At 46.0% G+C, this 22384-nt stretch overlaps 2 protein-coding genes across 12 annotated transcripts; one reads left to right on the plus strand and one right to left on the minus strand.

The window, feature by feature from the left end:
• Positions 1-992: 992 nt before the first annotated feature.
• Positions 993-11776, minus strand: DPCD (deleted in primary ciliary dyskinesia homolog (mouse)). 7 transcript variants are annotated; one of them, XM_081007098.1, is made up of 6 exons: positions 11618-11776; positions 9772-9852; positions 8351-8475; positions 6965-7098; positions 2715-2817; positions 993-2105 (listed from the first exon to the last, which is right to left on the minus strand). In XM_081007098.1, exons 1-6 carry the CDS (start codon positions 11745-11747, stop codon positions 2001-2003), a joined length of 678 nt encoding a protein of 225 aa, XP_080863224.1. In that variant the 5' UTR covers positions 11748-11776; the 3' UTR covers positions 993-2000. The 7 variants fall into 7 exon arrangements, with proteins under 7 accessions (XP_080863224.1, XP_080863225.1, XP_080863223.1 ...); XM_081007099.1 differs by lacking the exon at positions 11618-11776 and adding an exon at positions 11471-11576; XM_081007097.1 differs by lacking the exon at positions 11618-11776 and adding an exon at positions 11417-11576.
• POLL (DNA polymerase lambda) lies at positions 11193-21867 on the plus strand. 5 transcript variants are annotated; one of them, XM_081007083.1, is made up of 10 exons: positions 11911-12296; positions 13175-13329; positions 13629-13926; positions 14121-14292; positions 14687-14995; positions 15598-15771; positions 15950-16078; positions 18253-18421; positions 19736-19861; positions 20807-21867. In XM_081007083.1, exons 1-10 carry the CDS (start codon positions 12238-12240, stop codon positions 20824-20826), a joined length of 1611 nt encoding a protein of 536 aa, XP_080863209.1. In that variant the 5' UTR covers positions 11911-12237; the 3' UTR covers positions 20827-21867. The 5 variants fall into 5 exon arrangements, with proteins under 5 accessions (XP_080863207.1, XP_080863209.1, XP_080863205.1 ...); XM_081007081.1 differs by lacking the exon at positions 11911-12296 and adding an exon at positions 11193-11272 and having other exon boundaries at positions 19736-21867; XM_081007079.1 differs by having other exon boundaries at positions 19736-21867.
• Positions 21868-22384: the final 517 nt, after the last annotated feature.

Below are 22384 nucleotides of genomic sequence, written 5' to 3' on the forward strand. Positions count from 1 at the left end.
TTGAAACAATGAACTACATCAGGCACATCCAACTCCCAAGAGACTGCGATCTACTCCCAGTATAAAATAACTGGCAATGATCTACCCATTGTCAATGGAGGTGTTGAGCTTTTTTTTTGAGGGGGGAGGAAAAAAGACAATCAGGGGGGAAAATTATTAAAAAGGTGCATATCACACACTGTGATACAGCTAACATTAATTTCGCTTTCCCGCAACAGTCACTGCTGCTGCGGTGCCAACGAAGGGACCTAGCACCTGCAGTCCATTAAGGGGACATTACTTGCCTGCGATTGACCGCAATCTACTAGGATGTTTTCCTCCGAGAACTTTGTGCAATATCCATTCCTGGTTACTTCTAAGAGTAGGACACAACAGGGGGAAAGTAGCCAAGTACCCTAGCCCGTCAGCCACTCCCAACAAACATCTGTGTTTGTGACACGTTCCTTGATCATCCTATCTCCAGCCTTCCATTAAGATATACAGTCCTAACAAATTCAGTGAGCGACAGAGAAATCAGCATGCTTAGGAGAGAACCCAAAGGTTAAAAGATCTTCAGGAATACAAAAATTTATAGGGCAGCCCCCAGCAGCAACTCATTGAGGACTGAGCATGCCTAGCCAAAGAATACTGAATGTCCAATGAGGGGGAAATGGCTGGACCGCTGAACAGCAGCTCTACAGACTATAACATTTTGTTGCAAGTAAGCTTGTTGGTTCTATTTGCCATTAGTATAGCAGAGTTCTATGGAAACTAGGAAAGGCTGTGCTTTTAAGGTTTGTGAACCTGCAGCTTAAAGATAATCATCTACCTTTTGCCTGTTGTGTGCCTGGCCTATGTTGTTGTTTAATTAAAAAATTCTAGCCATTATTCACATATAAAATTGGGATCAGGCTGGGAGGGATATAGTTTTCATAGAAGAATGACAGAATGGACAGATATTGTTACAAGATCAGGTTATTCTTCCACACATACGGGACTGAGAAACCAGCACAGAAATTTGAACATTTGCTTTTATTAAAATGAAATTGATACCTTCAATAGTGGTACAAACTGGCATAAATGATATACTGAGAGAGGTCAAAGTATTGAGAGCTCAGAATATACACGTTCTAGGGCAAAGGCAGTGGGAAAAAATCCTTTATGCTTTGTTTGAAACAGGTTGGGTGTTCAGTTTGAGGGGCAACTGCGGGCAGCTGACACTGTCAGCTGGAAACTATGTAAGATATGCTTACTTGGTTCTTGCACTTCCCTTTATATCAACTTTAAATGCTATTGCATGCAGTAGGAGAAGTAATGGTACTCATCTTTTTTCTGGGACCTCTCTCCTGCCATATTCTTGAAGACAAAGACACAAGTTTTTAGAACCTTTAAAGTAATTCATAGTGCTATAGAGGATGCATATACCATATTGGCCTGAGTATAAGCCTCACTTTCCCCCCCAAATTCCGACTGTGAAAAGTGAAAGCACAGCTTATATTCACGACCTTACAGTATGCAACCAGGAGTGTGAGGCAAACAGCGCCAGGAGCGCAGCATAGTGGTGCCCGCCCCATATGTAGTCCCCCAAGGCTGGGAAGGGAGAGAGGGAGGAAGGGAAAAGGCCACTGGCAACGCAGCACGGCTCCCCCCCCCCCCCCCAGAATGCGGCCAGCAGCAACGAGGAATGGAGCAGCTGATATTTGGGCATTTCTTTCTTTTTTTCTTCCTCCCCTCCAATTTTAAAGGTGCGGCTTATATTCAGGCCAATATGGGAGTTTTGGCTCCCCGAGAATTGTAATTAGCACACATACAAAGACGTCAACTCCTAAGAGACTGGTGCTTCTCACCTGTGCTGGACACCAGCAGGCTGATGGGGAGCTCTAAAAGTTTTGCGAGAAAGCTCTTTCAGAATCTACAAACTCAGGTAACTTAAGTCCTTCCCCAAAAAGTTTGTCTCCAATCATCTCCTTTATTAAATAAAAGTAGTAAAATATATACAGATGAGATTCTGCAACTGCTGGCTACTGTGTCTTGCATTCCCCATCTCCATTATTAGCTGCCTTGATCTTCTTTAGCTCCTTTTGCAGCTCCTCCTCTGCAGCCAGAATCTCTGCTGGCTTCAGGTACTGTGAAAACGAATAAGCCGCATATATCTCTAGCACAAACAGAGCTGTTACACAGTGTCATGGTTGCAAGCCCTTGGAAATTCTCACACTTGCGAAGTCTTTGCAGTCACCCCCAAATTCAATAACACTGAGCATAAGAATTTACAGAGGAAATATAGCATAAAACTGTATCTCAAATGCATCTGATTTAATGCATGTTATCTCATATTGGAACTTAACCCTGGTTAGACTACTGGACTGTACAGTCTCCCCTGGCAAACTATGCACTTAACTTTGCTGGCTATTACATTCTACTTCATATACCCAAGCAGTTTTTAATATCTACACTAAACATTACAGCCATAAGAAAAAGATGGTTACTCATGGGAGAGGAGGAAATGTGTAAATCCTATGGCATTCTAAACTCTGAAGCAGAAACAGAAATAGTGATTAGGATTTTTCCTGCTAAGCCTCAAGAGACTTATTAGCTCCTAATTTTGTAATTTTCCATTGTACTTATGGGCCTATTTTTCTATTTGTTTCCCCAGTTTTCACAGAAGTGGTGATACCAAAAGGAAGGCCAGGAAAAGTTCTGAGTTACATTGACAAATTAGTCTTATAGGTACCTACCGTGATTATTAATGTGTTATTGGCATAAGTAAAGCTCAGAGCAGTACTATCCAAGGGCAGTTGGAATCTGTCCAAGTCAGGAATGGAGAATTTCTTGTAATATCTGAAGATAAGCATGAGAGAGAATTTGAGGGTAAGACTATTTTTTGCTTTTACTTTTGTCATCTTTGGAATGCTAGTTCATTAAGATGTAATCCTGTACATAAAACCTAATCTACAAGTTAGAGAAACAGAAATGCATTCATACTTCTGTTTTGACCAGAAACATTTTCAATATTTAACATTGATCACTCTCCCAACATGGCTGCATGTTTAATTAATTTTAAAAGCACACATTTTGATTGATTCTGAAGATGTCCCTGGTTGCTGGGACTATAGTGGTTTTTTAATGCAAGTACATATAAATTGCAATGGCAAGCACCATTTTAAGATATCCCACCTGCTATGAGAGAGGAGGGATTCCACAGATGAAATCTACTACAACACAGCATCATTCAAAAATGAAGTGTGCTTGTTTTCCCCTTAGATTTATTTTCTCATGTGCACATTTAGGCTGCAAACTATCTCCCTGATTTGCTGTGCAGGTCTCCCTCTGCCCAGTCCCAAACAGCTCCAGCAGCTCCACTCCTCCAGTGTGCAGCTTCTATATCCTCCTACCAAAGTTGTGAGCAGGAAGGGGTACAGCTTGCAAGATTCCCATTGGCACTAACTCACAGAAAGCCCCCAGATGGAGTGTTCTGGGGCAGAAGGAGCTGAGTCAGCACCACTGGTGTTAGTTGATGGCACTGGTCCAGATATGGGTCCAGTTGCTACACCAACCCCAGACTAGCATAGTGCAGCGTTTGCCACACAGGTTTGCCTGTGTGCCCTGCGTTCCATTCCTGCCAGCGTGAGTGGGTGCAGTGGTGGCTACACCATTCTGTCCCACACCCCAGCTAAGGTTGGACTAGCTCTATTAATGAATTTTATTTTTATTAATAAGTCAATATGAATACAGAGGTACCTCGGTTTTCAAACATAATCCATTCTGGAAGACCGTTCAACTTCCGAAACGTTCGAAAACCCGAGGCACAAAGGGTGGTCTGCAAATTCAATAGAGAAAATTGAATTTTGATTTCCAAGATGCGTTCGAAAATGGAAGCATTTACTTCCGGGTTTTCGGCATTCGAAAACCAAAATCAAAATAAAAAAAATCCTTCCAGTAGCACCTTTAAGACCAACTAAGTTAGTTCTTGGTATGAGCTTTCGTGTGCAAGCACACTTCTTCAGATACACGTGTATCTGAAGAAGTGTGCTTGCACACGAAAGCTCATACCAAGAACTAACTTAGTTGGTCTTAAAGGTGCTACTGGAAGGATTTTTTTTATTTTGACTATGGCTGACCAACACGGCTACCTATCTGTAACGAAAACCAAAATGTTCGACTTCCGAGACGTTCAAAAACCAAGGTACCACTGTAACACCAACTGACTTAAGATTTCTTAATCATGTGAAAGCTGTGTTTTCCAAATATGGTTGCAGTGTGCTGGGTAAAGTGGGAGAGAACCCTAACAGTTTGAAGGGCTGTTTATTTTCAATTACCTTGAATCTGTACTGGTTCATACACCTTTGTCCTGCCAAGTATCTGGTGGATCTAAACAGTCTGTCTTCTACCCAACTATGACTTAACAAAACTGAGTGAACATTATTCTTATCTCCCCCCTACCCCACCCTCTGCACTACTACCATTTAGCCCCTTTGTTACTCTTCCCTTGTGAAATTCCCTCCATCACATGGACATGTTTCTGGTGCCCCAAACTGAATGGGAGAATTTATTCCCTGGTGTCAGGCCCATAAGCAATCCTTCTCCATTAAGCCCGTTCTGCTTAGAGGTCGACTGCTTGAACTACTGCTGCACAAAACATGAACCCTTTATTTTCCAAGCCTTAGCGAAAATGCATACAAAGGACAACCAGCCTTGGATGCTTTGCCTGCTAGCAAGGAATGTTACCGCAGGGCTCGGAGCCTTCTGCGTAAATTTGGGAAAGGTGGCAGACATGGATAATAATAGGGGTGTCAAAGGTTAAACTGCAAAGATTAGTTGAACACAAAGACATGTTAAGGAAGTGTTAACTTCTTACTGATTGAGACAATAAAAAAGCAGGTCCCAGAAAAAGCCCAGTGTTTCAAAGAGCCTAAGGAGCCCGCACTGGGAACACCAACTTTGCCCCCCAGCCTTCCCCAGGACTGAAGTAGTGGGAAAAATAATACCTGGTATGGTCTCCAACTAAAATCTGTGAGAGATCAAAGGAAAACAGATCTGCTGCTTTGCCCCCTTCTAGTGTAATGTTAACTGCTACCTTGCCCTGCAATAATTGAATCTGCTGTGGCTGAAGAGGCTTTGCCTGTTTGTTTGGAAAGTTTGCTTTAATGGATTTGTTTTACAGCAAGAGGGCTAGAGCAAATCCCACTTGAGCAGCCTTTTGCTGTGGCTAGAGGGGCCAACAATGAATGAGTTGGAGCGGATGGCAATATTTTCTTTTTTAAGGTCCCTCGGGGCAGCTGTGTGTTCTGGCAGGGCTCCTGTGCTGTCAACAGCTGCATAGTCAATGTTCAATAGGTTTAGTTTTCTCCCTCAGTGCATCTCCCTGTGTGGAGATTTCATCTGTTTAACTTCTGCCTGCCATGCAGCTGTTGGAGGCATAAAGATATCCCTAACTGTAGTCTCTTTGGACTCCTAAGTGCAGGCATGGACTTGTTTACCCAGCCACAAGAATTGACACGGTTTTTAGGAGTTTATATTTAGCCTAAACAAAAGCCTGATTTTGGTAAAAGCACTAAGAGTACAACAATTGTAAAGAAGATCAAACACACACAGCATCTCTGCTCCTCTCTAAATAATATACCACTAGCAATAAGGGCAGGAAACCTGAATTCAGATTATTTTATCCCCACCACCACTATTCACCATATTAGCAGCCATCTGTAGTCCCAGAAGCTTTTTGAAAAAGGACTTCACCGGCATTCTGAGTAGCAGGGGTGGGGACTGCAGCTGGGCAGGCCTTGCTGGAAAGGGAGTTCCATAAGGGAGGTGCTACAAAAGAGAGCAAGCCCTCTCCTGTAAATCTTAAACTACAGAGAGGCTTACAGGGCAGGAGACACTCCTCCTTATGTGTCACCTTTTAAGTTCAAGATGTGGATGCCAACCCAACACTTTTGCCTTTCACAATACATGTCTTGCTTGTTGAAGAGGAGATCCTGGGGATTTGATCCTGCACACAGTTAAGAACAGTTCACTCCAGGTATATCTAATGTACCTAGATGTACCTCATCTTTCCCTTCTTGGTAATCTCACAGTTGTGAAAACCAAAATTATCTCCCTTCTTCACAGGCCTGCTAACCAGTAGCCCACAAGCAAAACATGAATGAAACGGCTCTCTACTGTTGGTATTCAGAGATGCTATGCTTTTGGACATAGAGATACCATTTAACTATCATATCTAGTAGCCAATGAAAGGTAAATCCCCTATCAATTTGTCATGTTTCCTTTAAAGCCATCAAAGCCAGTGATCATCGGTCCATTCTGTTTTATGAGTTATAAGTGTGAATAAGTCCCCACTTTTGTGTGGCCTCAATCTACTGGTAATCAGCTTTGTTGGTTGACCCTGAATACCTGTGTTATAAGATGCACCATGCGTTTCTGCAGAAAGTCGAGGCTAGTCAAGGGCTGCTTAAATCAAGAAGTACTTAAGCATCTCCATACCTATCAAGAGGAGGCCATTGAGCAGCAAGAACTTGATCTTGCACCTGCCAATTGCAGTCAGATAGCAAAGATGCTAAGTGGAAGGCCTACAGGGTCAATGTAGCCTGGCCTTCATTGTGAAGTGTTCGACAAGTCTCAACCATGGTCCTTTACTGTCACTGATTAATAGTATTCTTTGCCCTCAGAAGAACTTTAACTTAAAAACATAACTGGCCAAAGAGAGCGAAGCAGCTCTTTGCCAACAGCACCACCTCTAGGTAATTTTCAGGGATTGCACAAAAAATAGGTTAGAGAACGGAAGGGAAAATCAATGGTTTTCCCCCGACTTCTTCATCAAAAATTGGGATTGAGAAATGCATTTGCTTCTGTTTGTAATGCTATTGTCAAGCAGGAAGAGGAGAAGTGATGAAACTTTGCAATAAGTTTTCTCCAGGTCCTGGGCTTTATCAAAATCTGCAGCCCCCCACTCAGCTTCACCCCACCTCAGGGGAACCTTGTGCTTACTGACTTCTTATTTGTTGTACGGACCACACAGCAGCGCTCATCCTTCTCCACTGAAACATGATAGACATCTTTAGGATAGGGCAAATTCCGGATCCGCCACTGGAAGCTGTTCTTGGTGTCTTTGCGCATAAAGATAGGCTAGAGAAAAGGCACATTTCAGTTATCCTGGCATCACTCAGATGGAATAGATAGCAGTGGGGAGTTTTTGGCTTTGCACATTCAGGTGCTTGGTCTAGTTATGTGGACCCACATAGCAGTACTGAGGATGGAGTTTCTTTGAGGTCACCCCCACCCTCGCTTATAGTTCTTCAAATGTATCAGGAATTCTATAAGTCTGTAAGTCATTTATATAATTTCCAAGCAGTCAGAGGCTTCTTCAGGATACACAAATGAAACTGATCTGGAGGAATGGGGAGGAAGAAAGCTGTATTAGATTTAAGCCAGAAGGAAAGAAAACAGGAAAGAAAACAAAGGTCTCATAGATGAGGAACAATGTGGTCTCTGGTAGAGGTATCATGAGACTGTTCAACAAGGAACATTGGTTACCCCATGCTGGTGGTGAGATCATGAATCTCCCTTGGTCATTCTATGGAGAGAGCTATTTATCTTAAGGAAGGGCCATAGCATAGTGGGACAGCACATGCCTTGCATGCAGAAAGTTTTAGGATCTGGCACCTTTGGTTAAATTATTTTAAACAGTAGCACTTGGAAACATTCCTAATTCAGTAAGTAGCTGCTGCCAGTCAGGTAATATTGATGGACCAATAGTCTGACTTGGTGTGAGACAGCTTTACAAGTTTATACCAGCACTAATGTCATAGGCATGTGTTCTCCAGTGAGTCACAAAGTAAAGTCACCTAACAGAGTACTACGTAAGGTTTCTCAACCAGGATACATCCCAAGGAAACAGAAACCATGCATTACCTCTTTCTCTGTTCCAAAGCTAAGATGAGCTACATTATGTTACTTTGCAATGGAAGCATTACTACTCATCTTAAGAAGCCAAACTGTAGTCTCAGAATTCAGAACAGGTAACCTAGGAAAGGTTCACTGGAAGGACAGATCCTGAAGCTGAGGCTCCAGTATTTTGGCCACCTCATGAGAAGAGAAGACTCCCTGGAAAAGACCCTGATGTTGGGAAAGATGGAGGGCACAAGGAGAAGGGGACGACAGAGGACGAGATGGTTGGATAGTGTTCGCGAAGCTACGAGCATGAGTTTGGCCAAACTGCGGGAGGGAGTGGAAGACAGAAGTGCCTGGCGTGCTCTGGTCCATGGGGTCATGAAGAGTCGGACACGACTAAACGACTAAACAACAACAACCTAGGAAAATGAGACCCGTAGCAATTTCAGAGGTGATTGTGATGTAGAAAGGAACTTGCCTTACTTACATTAGTACTGCTCTCCTTAATGAGCTCACGATCCAGAGGTCCTGATGCGAGCAAGTTTGGCTCTCCCACCTCAACCTGCCAAGCGCCACAAGCACCCAAGGCATTCTTCTCTCTCCATTTCCTCACTGCAAAGAAACAGAAAGGAAGCACCTCTTTCAATTGCTTTTTCAGGGAAACAGCCTCAGTAAATTTGCATTTGAGGATGGGATTCTCTTGACATTTCAAGGAGTAACTTCAGATGTTGCATGACTGAGAATTTTGATATAGGAGTAAGACATGATTAACAAGAAACTGCACTAGGCATGGTGTAGGTTTTCTGGAAAAAAATGAAATAAGAAAATTTCCCAATGCTAAAAACCAATTGAAGCTGATTTAACAATGGTGGGTTATTTATACTTTAAGTTTTAATTTATCCTCAGTTATGCCCCGCATGCTGAAAGGGGCAGCAGAGCCATGCACAGTTCCCCACCCATGAGATCCACATGGGTATGGGGAACCACATAACTTGAGGGTGGGGCTATCATGCTCAGAGTTTCAGCTCCTATAGAAGTCGATATATGTGGCCTTACCCAGGTCAGATGTTCACACTCAATATGCAGATGTTGGGAGTGTGATCATGAGGCCTCAGGGGCAAGGTCAAAACAATCAGGCCTTCAGCTTTCATGGAAATATACTCACAGAGTCTTTTTTGGCTCAGACATACATGCTTAATGCATGTTACTGCTGAATTTTATGGAATAATGCAGTTTTAGAAACAAACAAATGTCCAAGGATAGATGTAGTATTGGGAAAATTTCCTACTTGCATCACTGCTAATATGTAACATGCAAGCTCATTCTAGAAGAGTATTCTTTCCTGTGGTCCTGTCAAGTATGAATTTGCTTCCTAACTCAAAATACAGTGGTACCTCAGGTTACAGACGCTTCAGGTTACAGACGCTTCAGGTTACAGACTCCGCTAACCCAGAAATAGTACCTCAGGTTAAGAACTTTGCTTCAGGATGAGAACAGAAATTGCGCAGCGGTGGTGCGGTGGCAGCGGGAGGCCCCATTAGCTAAAGTGGTACCTCAGGTTAAGAACAGTTTCAGGTAAGAATGGACCTCCAAAACGAATTAAGTTCTTAACCCGAGGTACCAGTGTACAATTCTATTCTACTTCTCCTATGTTGGAAATAATTACCAAATTGAATGGGAGGATGAAATGAATGAGTCACAAGTGGCCTAATTCAAAACTGCGCTATAACTAAAAGCATTTTTGACTGGGAACTTCCTTTGCTATGATCAACATGAAACCCGGACCTGTGCTATGTACAGCAACTGTCAGATGCAAACTCCTACTTCTCATCAACCTGTACTATTAATAGGCCAAGCCCCTGTTATGACTAGTTTTAAACTCCTAATAAAGAAAGGAAGCTTGCTTACAAAGCAGCTGGTTTGTCTTCAGGTCATATTCCTCTGCCATCTCCTTCCCATTGTCAAACAAGTAATGGATTTTTCGCATACCTAAGGAGAGCAGAGGTGAGTGAATCCACAGAAATAATGTAGAGAAAAGTCCCACCTACTGACACACTCCCTGACCCTGTTTTCAGCTACCCCAAGACTTAGCTGGAGAAGCCAAAAGTCTAGACCACAGCATCTGTGGCATTCTGGCCTTCACAGGCTGCCACCCTAAATCATACAGCTTGATCTTATGGGACAGCGGACAGAGATTTCAATGGGACTGACCCAAGCGTAAATGACTAAGGCCCAACCCTTTGCAAATTTACTCTTAGTTAAGTTCAGTTTTAATTGTTATTTTAAGGGATTTATACCCCCACCCTTCAACAAGTTCCCATGGCACCTCACTGGGGCTGCTTCCCAGATAAGCACAAGCAGGGGCTGCCGCCTCAGTCGAGCCCTTGGGCTGTACGTACTAAAGGTAAAGGTAAAGGGACCCCTGACCATTACGTCCCGTCGTGGCCGACTCTGGGGTTGCGGTGCTCATCTCGCTTTATTGGCTGAGGGAGCTGGCGTTTGTCCGCAGACAGCCTCTGGGTCATGTGGCCAGCATGACTAAGCCGCTTCTGGCGAACCAGAGCAGCGCACGGAAATGCCGTTTACCTTCTCGCCAGAGCAGTACCTATTTATCTACTTGCACTTTGACGTGCTTTCGAACTGCTAGGTTGGCAGGAGCAGGGACTGAGCAACGGGAGCTCACCCCATCACAGGGATTCGAACCGCCGACTTCTGATCGGCAAGTCCTAGGCTCTGTGGTTTAGCCCACAGCGCCGCCCGCATACTAAAGCAGCCTTAATGCAAAGGTGACAGCCCAACTCACACTCACCTGGAAACAAGCCCAAACTGAACACAGTAGGATTCACTTCTGAGTAAATATGCATTGGATCGCTCCTAGACCCCTTTACCTTGGAAGCAAGCCCCACTGGAACCAATGAGTCTTATTTCGGAGAAGACACGGGACAGGAGAGTGTTGTAACCAAATTTATTGTGGCACAGGCTTTCGTGGACCGCAGCCGGCAGTCCTAAGCCCTGCACTGCATACACCCCACTGGCCCCGGGGCTCTACCTTCCCCGCTTCCTCGTACTCGCCCCGGTCCACCCCCGTCCCTCGCCGGTGATCGTCCTCAGCCCGTCAGGATCCGGGCCTCGCCGCTCCCCGCTCCCTCCGAGCTCCCCGGAGGAAGGTCTGCCGAGGACGCCCCGCTCCCATTTACCGTCCCCGAGCAGGGCGGTCTTCCGCGCCGCGCGCAGCTGCTCCAGCCAACTCGGCCCGGCCATGATGCCGCCGGACGCATTGCCAGGGCAACCGCCCTACACTTCCGGCCTCTCCTGACCGGACACGGAAGAAAACGCGGCGCGGGGGGAAGTTTTGCTGCTTCTCCCCCCCGCCCTCCCCCAGTCCTCTTTCGCGCCCGCGCCTCCCCGGGTAAGTGAAATAAAACGCGAAATAGCTCCCCGCCCCCACCGCACGCGCGCTCTCCCTCCTCCGCCCGAGGGGCGTTTCTAGGCCTCTCCGCGCGTCTCCTTAGCCCCGCCTCCCTCCCTCCCTCTTTAGTGGGCCTCATCCTACCCGAGGGGAGCTCAGAAGAGAGCGAGCGCACAGGTGCAGGAGGAGTCGGCGCACCTGCATTCCTGCCGGCGCGAAGCCTCGCTGCCACGTGGAGAGGGACCTGGGGCCTGTGGCGGTGTTGGACTCCATCTCCCATCAGCCCCATCTCCCAGCCTGCTTGGTCGGGCTGATGGGATTCGTAGTCCAGCAGGCTCTGTTTACCTCTCCCTGAGGCGACGGCAGTATTCTCCTTTACGGTCTTGCATTGTCTCATCTTGGTCTCCTCACATCTGTCCGGCCCTCCACTCTGGAAGTGAGACACTTCCTTCTGACTTCCTGTCTCTTCTTGCATTCTGCACAAGCTCCACGTCCCTTGCCTCCGCTCTCTTTAGCCCTGTTACAATCAACACCCTGTTAGGTTTCTGCTTGTGACGTTGGCTCCTCCAGCTCCACCACCCTCAGCCATCCTAAAGTCTCCTGCTCCCTCAAAATACTCTACCCTTTCTCCCCTTATGCTTGAAACTGTCTCCCAGAATACCTGTGTGGTGTCTCCTAATTTTTCAAATTCCTCCTCAAATCCTATTTTTTCTGTGAGGCCCTTGGCTCAGCTCCCTAGTTCCTATGCCTTGCTGTAACTGAGCCTAAGCACATGCAGCTCAAACAATTGTGTGCTCTTTCCCTGTTTATCCTCGCCTCCACTTTTATTTCTCAGGGCCCCAGCAGGGCCACCAGGATTGATCCACCACCATTTAGACTCCCTAGTGGCAGCACTGCTGTGGTCACCAGCATCCTGCTCCCTTCACAGGCTTGCCTGTGAGCTTGCCTGAGACCCCAGTGACGTAATGGATGAATTGCTGAGCAGTCACTCTACTCCCAGCCCATTGCAGCAGCACAACAACAGGTGAGCCAGGAGGAGGCTGATAATTTCTCCAGCACCTCCCTGCGTGCTGTCATGGATCTTCTCAGAGATGGTGACAGCTCTGTAATGGGCCAGGAACTGAGTGGTTGCTTGGGACCTTGCCTGTTATAGTGCCACTGTGGAGAAGTGTGAGGGAAGTCTGGTGGCTGCAGGAACATCACCACTAGAGGGCCCAAGGGGCAGCAGATCCTGGAATGTATGTTCTGGTTTGTGCTGGGGGCTCTACTGAAGACAGCCTGCCCTGTACCCCCTTTAAAAAAACAACTGGAGCCAAACTGTTATCCTGAGTTGAATTTTAAATTGAAAGCTCCCCTGGCCAGGGGCCTGCCCTCATACTCTGTAAAGTACCATGCACACTGAGGATGCTATATAAATAAAAAGTAGCATCTGTGGAGCTGGTGTGTATTCAGGAATTCTTGAGGGAGGGGCCTTATGTTACTGCTATGAAGCACTAAGTCTCTTGGTCTTTGGATGTACCACATTTTGCAAATTGAGGTGAATAAGACCCTATTAATGATTTGGTGGGATATCTGCCAGAGCCTTTCACCTGTTGCAGAAAAATAAATGGCCAGCTCTAAACACACAACTGAATTAACATAGGGAGTGCCTTTTGCTAGAGGATTCTCTGTCATTAAGGTAGATCACAAGCTAAGGCATGCCTCCTAGAAACTGAAGTTACCCTATTGGCATGTCAGAGTCTTGCACCTCATTCATTTCCACCGCTAGCTAAAGTTGCGTATAAGGTTACGTTTCACCTGTTGGCATGGGACATATGATAGCTTGATTTTCATTTCAGGTTTCCAAATACCTTTGTGTTGTTAGTCACTTCAAACTCTTGCAATCTTTACCATCTTCCTCAGTAAGACTGCTTACTCCTGCCTGGGCAGGAGGCATCCATGTTCCATGGAGCCCCAAGGAATTGTCAAAGCTTTCCCCAAAAGAAAGAAGATCAGATATGATTCACAGAAGGCAGTGCCTACAAAGGTACTGAAAGAAGAAACCAAGAATGAGCAAGGTGAGTTTTCTGTTTGCTTCCTCAGCCATGTGAAGCTATGAGACAGCCTGGCCTGCTCTGCTTGAGATTACTATGGCCTAGCTTTTAGTGCAAGAGGTTTACTTTGGGAGAAATCACTTAAACCTGGAAGGTTCCAATCAAATGGAAGCATTGAGTTTTGAAGTCTTATCTGTGTGCTACAATAGATCTGGTCTTCTCCATACTAGTTATGGCTTCAGGCTGTCAGATTCCCATCACTCAGATAAGACATGAAGCCCACTCTTGCTTTGCTGAGTCTATTTCTCTCTGGCTTTCATTAGCAGCATGGTTGGAACCAATCACTGCCTATGTGCTGCAAGCAGGAATTGGCCAGGCCAGGGCTGAGATCTTCCGCAAGCAGATTGTCCAGAACGGGGGAATTGTCTGCAGCCAGCTTTCCCCAGATGTGACACATGTTATAGTGGATGAAGGCATGGACTGTGACCGAGCTTTCCGGCTTCTCAAACTAGCCAAGTTACCCCAGGGATTGCAACTGGTGAAGGCATCCTGGCTGAGTTCCTGTATTGCAGCACAGCAGATCTTGAAGACTACTGGCTACAGCCTCTTCATCCCGGAGAAGTAGGTGCCTTTCTTACTTCAGCATGTGGTGGCAAGTTTTATGTGGAAATCCATTTCTTATTTTGGGAATGGACACAGAGGAAAGAGAATTGAATTCCTCAGTTCTTTTCAATTTTCTCACACTCTTGTTATGGATAGAATGGCTGCCTTCAGAAGCAGTGATTGCACCTTGCTGTACGTTTGATTCTTGGCAGGTATCTGGATGTGTCAGACGCTTCAAAGCAGCAATCACAACTTCTGGATGAAGTGATGGTCCAGCCTCAAATGGAGAGTGCAGTCCTGACACTGAAGGATGAATCTCAGGCAGAGGTTTCCAGCACTCCCTGTAGTGCAGCAAATTCCTCAGGACAGCAAGAAGTTAAAGGGGTGAGCCCACTTAGCGGATTCCCATTTTTGTGCTTTCGAGCATTTTTGTAGGTTATGCCAGGGTTTTTATTGGGAAAGAGCTGTAGCTCAGTGACAGAGCATTTGCCTTGCATGCAGAATGTCCCAGGTTCAATCCCCAGCGTCTCCAGGTAAGGCAGGGGGAAAGCCCTGCCTGAAATCTTAGAGAACTGCTGTCACTGTGGACATGATTGACACCTTTTTATTTCTCTCTCTCAACCTATCTAACGGTTGTGGTGGATCTCACAGGGACTACCAATCCCCTTTAATGTTTCAGAGTCTCCCTGCCTTTGGTGCATTATGAGCCAGTGCCTTGCAATTGCTTGCATAAATAATGGCTACATTTCACAGCTTCCTCTTCTACCTCTCTCCAAAGACAATCTTGGACAACGAGGGAACTGAAGGGGAAGAGCCTGCTGTCACTCTGGGAGAACTGGAAGCACTGAGGTCAGGCAAAGACCCAAACACTTTGCCAGGAGATTCTTCTGTGGCGCTTCCCACTAGCAAGTGGGTTTGTGCCCACTCCTCTGCAAGCAAGAAAATTAATCATAACCAGAGCATTACAGAGAAGCTAGAGCAGGTTGCAAAAGCCTACTCTGTCCAAGGGGACAAGTGGAGGGCTCTGGGTTACTCAAAAGCCATAAACGCCCTCAAGAGCTACCACAAGCCAATCACCTCTTATCAGGTAACTCAGATAGATCTCTTCTAAAGCAAATCCTTTCTTGTCTTCTCTAAAGCAGCTGCAGCTTAATGTTCTTGGGAGCAGCCATTAAGTCTATGGAGCAACTAGCCTCTCTTCTCCTGCCTCACACTTGCAACTCCTGGCTGCACTGCATCCTGTGTGGTTAGCCAGTAGCTTTGTTGCACCGGACAGTTGTAAGGTCCAAATTGCTTGTGTTTTAACTTCCCTGGGCTTGGCAGCATTATTCCATTTCTACTTGGGCCACTGTATAGAGAGATTTCTTAAGTATGAAAGCCTACACTATGCTTCTGGTCATTTAAAAGGAATGCAGAGGAAGCCTCTGTCTGCACTGAGAGAAAGACAGAAAAATCTTATAGTCAAAGAATAAAGATCAGATTTTATTTGCAAAAAATTCATAGGCTTCTAAATCCCAATTTAGGAAGGTGGATTCTTGGATAGGAGGGTCTGTGTTAGATACCCTCAGGAGTCAAGAACCAATTCCCCCTTGCCCAAGCTGAGCCTAGTCATCTCCAAGCTGGAAACAGATGGTATTTCCAGATTAAATCAGCATTGTAGCCTTTTGTCTGTTTGTGGCTGTTTTTCAGGAAGCCTGCAAAATCCCTGGAATTGGGAAGCAGATGGCAGAAAAGATTGTGGAGATCCTGGAGAGTGGGCACCTTCGAAAGCTGGACCACATCAGTGAGAGTGTGTCAGTGCTGGAAGTATTTTCCAATATCTGGGGAGCAGGAGTCAAGACTGCTCAGATGTGGTACCAGCAGGTAATTTTCTCTCCTCTGCTGTCAACAAGTGCTGCAGTTTTGCTTGTATTGTGGTATTGTTACAAGGACCCTATATGTGAGTTAATTCTTTAGTTTCATTGCTGAAACTGGTATGGAAAAACCTGCTAATACGCTAGAGGAGGGAACTTCATACATGTCCCATGTGTCCTTTGGGCAGGGCTTCCGCACTCTGGATGACATCCGCACTAAGGCTTCCCTCACCAGCCAGCAGGCCATTGGCTTGAAGCACTATGAGGACTTGCTGGAGCGCATGCCACGTGAAGAAGCTGCCCAAATTGAGCAGACGGTGAGTACCCCTGTGAGGACTCTGGGCAGGGCAATGTTGAGGCTTAACAGGTCACATGACACACCTCATCAAATCAGCTCTTGAGGCAGCCACGATTCTGGTAGGTCCCACATAGTTGGACTTCCTGGCAGTTCAAAGGGGAAGGATGATGAGCAAAGCTGCTGCCTGTTTTGCCTTTCCTCTCTCCAGGTGGCGATTTGGCACATACCAGATTCTGCAAACATGTATAACTGGGATGGGAAGCTTTGGTCCTCCAAATGTGGTTGGACTCTGGCTCCTATCATCCCTGACCATTGGCTGATGGGATTTGGAGACCCAACAACATCTGGTGGACCCCAGGCTCCACATCCCAGCTCTAAAGAGAGCCTAGAAATCTTACCTGTCTATTTTTTTTGCTACAAACCAGCAATTCTCACCCCTTTTTTTGTAAGCTCCCAACCTGATAGGCCAGTCTTTCTCTTAAAGGACCCTCAGACTGCATCATGGCAGAACAGTGGTGCAATAACACCTTGAAAATCTTTGTGGTCCCCCCCCCCCATGGTAGGGAAAGGGAACTTTCTAACTTTCTGAACAGGTCTCTCTTCCTTTTGTGGGTTTGACCAGGATGGTGCTCATAGAAGCCAATAGGCAGTTCATAAAATTGTTTTTGGGTTGCAAGTTGTCGACTTATAGGCTGAAGTTACGTGATCCTTTATCACTGCTTCTCCTGTACATTGAAATCACCATGGCAGCACTGGGCAGCATGATACTGTCACTCAGTCACAGTGCCTGCCCCTGAAGAATGCATCGTTGCCAGGTAGGGCATCATTCCTCGCACAGGATTAAAGCTCTTTTGGAAGCCCCTGCCCTTGGGAGTGGACCTATTGTGGGTTTGATGGAATTACCCATTTCTTGCCCACCTCAGGGAGTAGACAAGAGAATGAGGGGATTAGCTGCTGTCCGTCTGAGACCCAAGGTGCTGTGTGGGGCTGGCTGCTTTCAAGAAAACTTAATTGAGGATGCAGAGGGACAGATCTGCATTCGAAAAGCCATGAAAGCTGTTCCCAAATGTTGCAGGGCAAAGGTTAATGAGCTTATCCCTCACTAATGAAGGATGATCCTGGAGACTGACAAGGAGCACTCAGACCCTCCCCCCCCCACCACCGCCCAGCCCCACAACTGCTTCCTTTCCCTCTACCCATGCCACTCTCTATGTTCTGAACCAGCAATCATGTCTTTGTTTAGTAAGGTGGATTATTGGCACCGTGATACCCATAATCCTGAATTCTGAAATCACCTTCAAGCGATGCTTTTAAATAAAGCCATCAGAAGTATGCTGGTGCAGAGAAGCTCTTGGGCGAGGGACTCTTTGGGCACCCACCCACTGGGATGTGATTTCCAGCAGTCTAGGGTTTGACTGCTGCTCCAGCAGGACATTTTGCTCTTCACTGCCAAGAGTTTTCCTTCCATGAAATGGGAAATGGCCCAGCCCTGCAGGAGGAGAGTGCCAGGGTCAGCCAGCCTTACGCCAGCCCAAAATACTGATCCCTTATGAATTTTGGATGTCCTGGTGACTTTAGGACTGGTTCTGCTGCGTCACATATTTTGCTACCACCCTTCTCTGCTAAAAGGTCCCAGGTCCCACTCTTTTCCAACCTGCTTCATTACAGCTTTGGACAGAATGCTTTGTTTATGCAGCAGACTAACATCCCATAATTTTGAAGGGTTATTTTTTCACCTATAACCCAAACTACAAATGGGTCACAAGTTAGCTAACCTGCATACGTAACAACTCATGTAATTCAGCATCCTGAAAATTTTAGCATTCATTATCACCACTGTGAGAGTTTGAAGTTTAAATTTGCAAGCATATAGATAATTGAAAGTAAACTCCCAAACCCCAGTTGGGCTCAGTACAATTTTCTGTTGCAAAGGGGCTGGACTCCTTGCCCTCCCTCATTCCCAGCAGAAGCAGAATAAATTTAATGATTTAATGATTCATACAAGCAAAAGAATTCAGCTGTCTTGACAAAAGAATTTGAATTATGGTGTATGCTTTGTTTTGTTTTTTGTTTTGTTTTGTTTTACCCACACTGCTGGGGGTAATTGAATCACCACAGTGGATGGGAATGGAAAGATACTTGAAATCAGCAACTACACCTCTGCCCGTTCCTCTACACTGTCTTTCACTGCAGGTCAGAGAAGCAGCCCAGTTGATCAATCCTGGGCTGGTGTGTGTTGCGTGTGGCTCGTTCCGGCGGGAAAAGTCCACCTGTGGGGATGTGGACGTGCTGGTGACTCACCCTGATGGGCACTCGCACCAAGGAGTGTTCAGCAAGCTGCTTGATAGCCTCCGGAAAAGTGGTATGAGGGTACCTGTGGGGCTGGAATATGGCAGGGCAGGGTAAGGGGTCACACTGTTGAACCTTTTCACCACTCTGAAATCAGCAGAATGGGAATCCAGAATATGTATCTGGCACTGCCATGTTGAGCTTGTCTTGGCAGTTCATCTTAGCACTAAAAGTGCCTGTATCTGGGACTTCTTTGGAAGAAACCATTTTCTCTCCCCCCCCCCCCGTGTATATAGTTGGGCTCCCTGCATGAAGGACTTTATAAGAAGGAATGGTTTATAGTGCCTGCCATAATATAACAACATGGGTGATTCTGTTTCTTGACATACTTCTCTGTATGAATGTCAGAGCCTCTTCTCACCTATTATACTGTAAATATGAGGCCACAACCTAATGAATATAGCAGGTTTGATTAGCTTCTTGCTCACATTTTGGACTCTTTGCCCTTAGTGCCAACATACAAGGGCAATGGAGCCACTATCTCTAGCCAAATTTTGGTGAAAGGCTTTACTCTTGCCGTTCTCCAAGATACTGGTTTAGCTATGTCTCAGATGTTCTTTTAGGAGAGAATATATATTTTGAGAGACCAGAATGCTGATCATGATCAGGTAGTACAGGTCTCTTGTATGTTGAACACCATGAATTGTCCTGGTGTTGCACAATCTTGATAAGAGCATAAGAAGACCCCTGCAGAATCAGGCCAGTACTTAACAGCGGTCCGCCAGATCCCAGGAGACTCCCTACCAATCATCTTGGTGAGCCAGGAGCCCAGTACTGATGCTAGCAAGCAGGGAGCTCTCCAGCACAGGCTTACCACTGAGTGGGGACAGAAAACAATCCTTGCAGGAATCATAGAATTGGGACCCCCCCCCCCGAGTCATCTAGTCCAACCCCTTGCAATGCAAGAATCTCAACTAAAGCATCCATGACAGATAGCCACCCAACCTCTGCTTAAAAATCTCCAGGGAAGGAAAGTCCACAACTTCCTGAGGGAGTCTGTTCCACTATCGAACAGCTCTTACTGTCAGAAGGTTCCTCCTAATGTTTAGTTGAAATCTCCTTTCTTGTAACTTGAATCCATTGGTTTAGGTCCTACCCTGCAGAGCAGGGGAAAACAAGCTTGCTCCATCCTCCATGTGACAGCCTTTGAGATATTTGAAGATGGCTGTCACATCTTCTCTCAGCCTCTGCTTTCCAGGCCAAACACACCCAGCTCCTTCAATGGCTCCTCATAAGGCTTGGTTTCCAGATCATCTTGATCGCCGTCCCCTGCACATGTTCAGGCACTCTGCCAGCCAAACTCCCTGACTTGTGCTTTTCCCCACAGGTTTCCTGACAGACGATTTGGTGAGTCAGGAAGACAATGGAAGCCAGAAGAAATACCTTGGGGTCTGTCGTCTGCCAGGACCAGGCCGGCGCCACCGGCGCCTTGACATCATTGTGGTGCCCTACAGTGAGTTTGCCTGTGCCCTGCTCTACTTCACTGGCTCTGCCCACTTCAACCGCTCCATGCGAGCTCTGGCCAAGACCAAGGGCATGAGCCTGTCGGAGCATGCCCTCAGCAGCGGGGTGGTGCGTGGAGCCGGTGGCCTCAAAACAGTGCCTGGCGTGGCCCTCTCTACTCCCACCGAGAGGGATATCTTCATTCACCTGGGGCTGCCTTACCGGGAGCCCCCCGAGAGGGACTGGTGACAAAGGACAGGAAGAGAGCTATTTGAGGATGCCCTCTTGGTGCTTGCATGTGACTCACTTGGGACCTTCCAGCCTCTGCACTTGTCTGCTTTCCTTGGCAAATTCTTGCAGGTGCTAAAGACAGGAGGACTTGTGTGATTAAGGGGAGCTGGTCCTTCTCTGTGCTATTGGGAGGAAAAGCCCAAGGCCCTGAATGGATTCAGTTTTTTAATGGATTGCCATTAGAGAGGCACTAAGGGCCAATTAACCTACCTCACCAGTCAGTTTTAATTAATGAATGAGAAAATTTGTAAAGTGATTTTGCACATTGAAACTCTCCATGAAAGGCGGAGGAAGAGTGGTGGGGGGAATGAATAAATTTTTAAGAATGGGTTTTAAATACACCTTTGCAAAGGTAGCATCCTTTTAAGGCTGCTATCTTCCCTTATTTGGAGAGGCTGCTTTTCTGCTAAGGCTGTACATTTGAGAGGGGGGCGGGTTGTGGTTTGTTTGCCAAGAAATGAAGTGTCATGGATTTCCATCTCAGGATTAATCTCTTCTAGCTGACATTATATTCTCCCTCCCACCCCGCTGCTGGCCTTGGAAAATGTTTTAAAGGTTTTAGAATCCTACCCTTCCCCAAATGGTGGCACAGGATTGTTTATTTGCGTAATTTATGCTAACTGTAGAGCTTGGTATGGTTTCAGGATTTGGAACTTATTGTTAGTACTTTCAGGAGGTGAATAAAGGAGAGGGAGCTACTGAACGCAGCAAGCCAGTAGGGAAGGGGCAGAGAACGGCATGAAGTGAAGACACAGCAGGAGGGTAGCTTTGGAAGGAATAACTTGGAGGTACTTTTCTAGCACTAAGAAGAATCAGGCAGTGAAACAACTTTGGGGTATATGCTTCTCTGAGTACCAAGAAGAGGTTGAATCAGCATCTCTCAAGAACGTTTCAGATATCGTTTGCAGTTAAATATCAAACTTCTGTGCCAAGGTAAACATAATTCTGTACTAATTTGTTATTTCTTTGTTAAATTTCTACATTGCCCTTCATCCAAGGATCACAGGGCGTTTACAATATAAAAACACAAAAATACACTCACTGAGGTCCATCTACCCAGAAATGCTGCTGAAACACCCGTACACTACTGAGACTCCTTGAAGCGCTACCTGCACACTTTCAAACATGCCTTCACAGCCTTAAAGGCTTGAAACTTGTTTTCCCCCCTTTTAAAAATGAAGCTGCAGTTCTCAGGGTACTGAACTGTGACACAGTGCTTTACCACATCCTGCATCTGTATGGCTTGATTAGGAGGCAAACAGCAGAATACACTTTGCCTTAGCTGATGAGTCAGAACTTATTGGAAGTTGCCTAATACCAGATCGGACTATTTTCCCATCTAGCCCAATAATGTCTACTCTGACTGGCAGTGGCTCTCCAGGGTCTCAGGGATATTCCCAGTCTCTTGCTACATAATCCTTTTAAGTAGGAGATGCTAGAAACTGAAGATCTGGGACCATCTGTTTGCAGGATAGGTGCTTTGCCACTGAGTCATGGGCCCTTCCCAGTTCTTGTGTTAGACTAGGTGACCCTTAGGGAAATACACCTTAGTGAGTTGTAGTTATCCCCTTAGCCGCACAGGCTCCTTTGCCCACCTCCATGTTGTACCTCTGCAGTGTATCACTTGGGGATCACCACAATAAGGTCCCCTTGTGCTCTGTTCCTTTGGAAACGAAGGATTGCTGTGATTGCTGAAAGACAATAAAACCTGTTAACATGTTTTAAGTTCTGTTATGAATTAGATCCTTGGTTGGACTAATGATGCAACAGGGATAGCATTCTAAAGCTGCCTCCATGTTCGCTGTAAGTACCGCCTGGATGCTGTGTAGTGTTCCCATAGAGGAATTTGAAACTGCTGATGCAGTGAAGAACTTGAGGGGAAAGGGAGAAGGAATACAACCTACTTAGCAACTAAATTGAAAGGTGGCTTGATCTGGTATGGGGGGGGGCACCTTTTCCTAATATAATATTATTGCGGAGCCAGTAGACTCTTTGATCTGTCACAGAGATGTAGAACAAGACCCTTTATACAGTAATTGGACTAATTCAGATCAGTGCTGGTCTGCAATAGGATTCTGTGGATTGGCCTATTGGCGAGTGATGGAACTGTTAATGGGAAAGTAAAAGCGTTTGAAGTGCTCTCCATCTTGACTTACTGTATTGTTGCTTTAGAAGACAAACTCAGTAGGATATGTTGGTCACAGTGTGGCTTGGAGGGCAATTCCTGGCCTGCCTAAAGGTA

The sequence above is a fragment of the Podarcis pityusensis genome (assembly GCF_964106645.2).
Source record: "Podarcis pityusensis genome assembly, chromosome: 5".
In the NCBI taxonomy this organism is placed as follows: Eukaryota; Metazoa; Chordata; class Lepidosauria; order Squamata; family Lacertidae; genus Podarcis; species Podarcis pityusensis.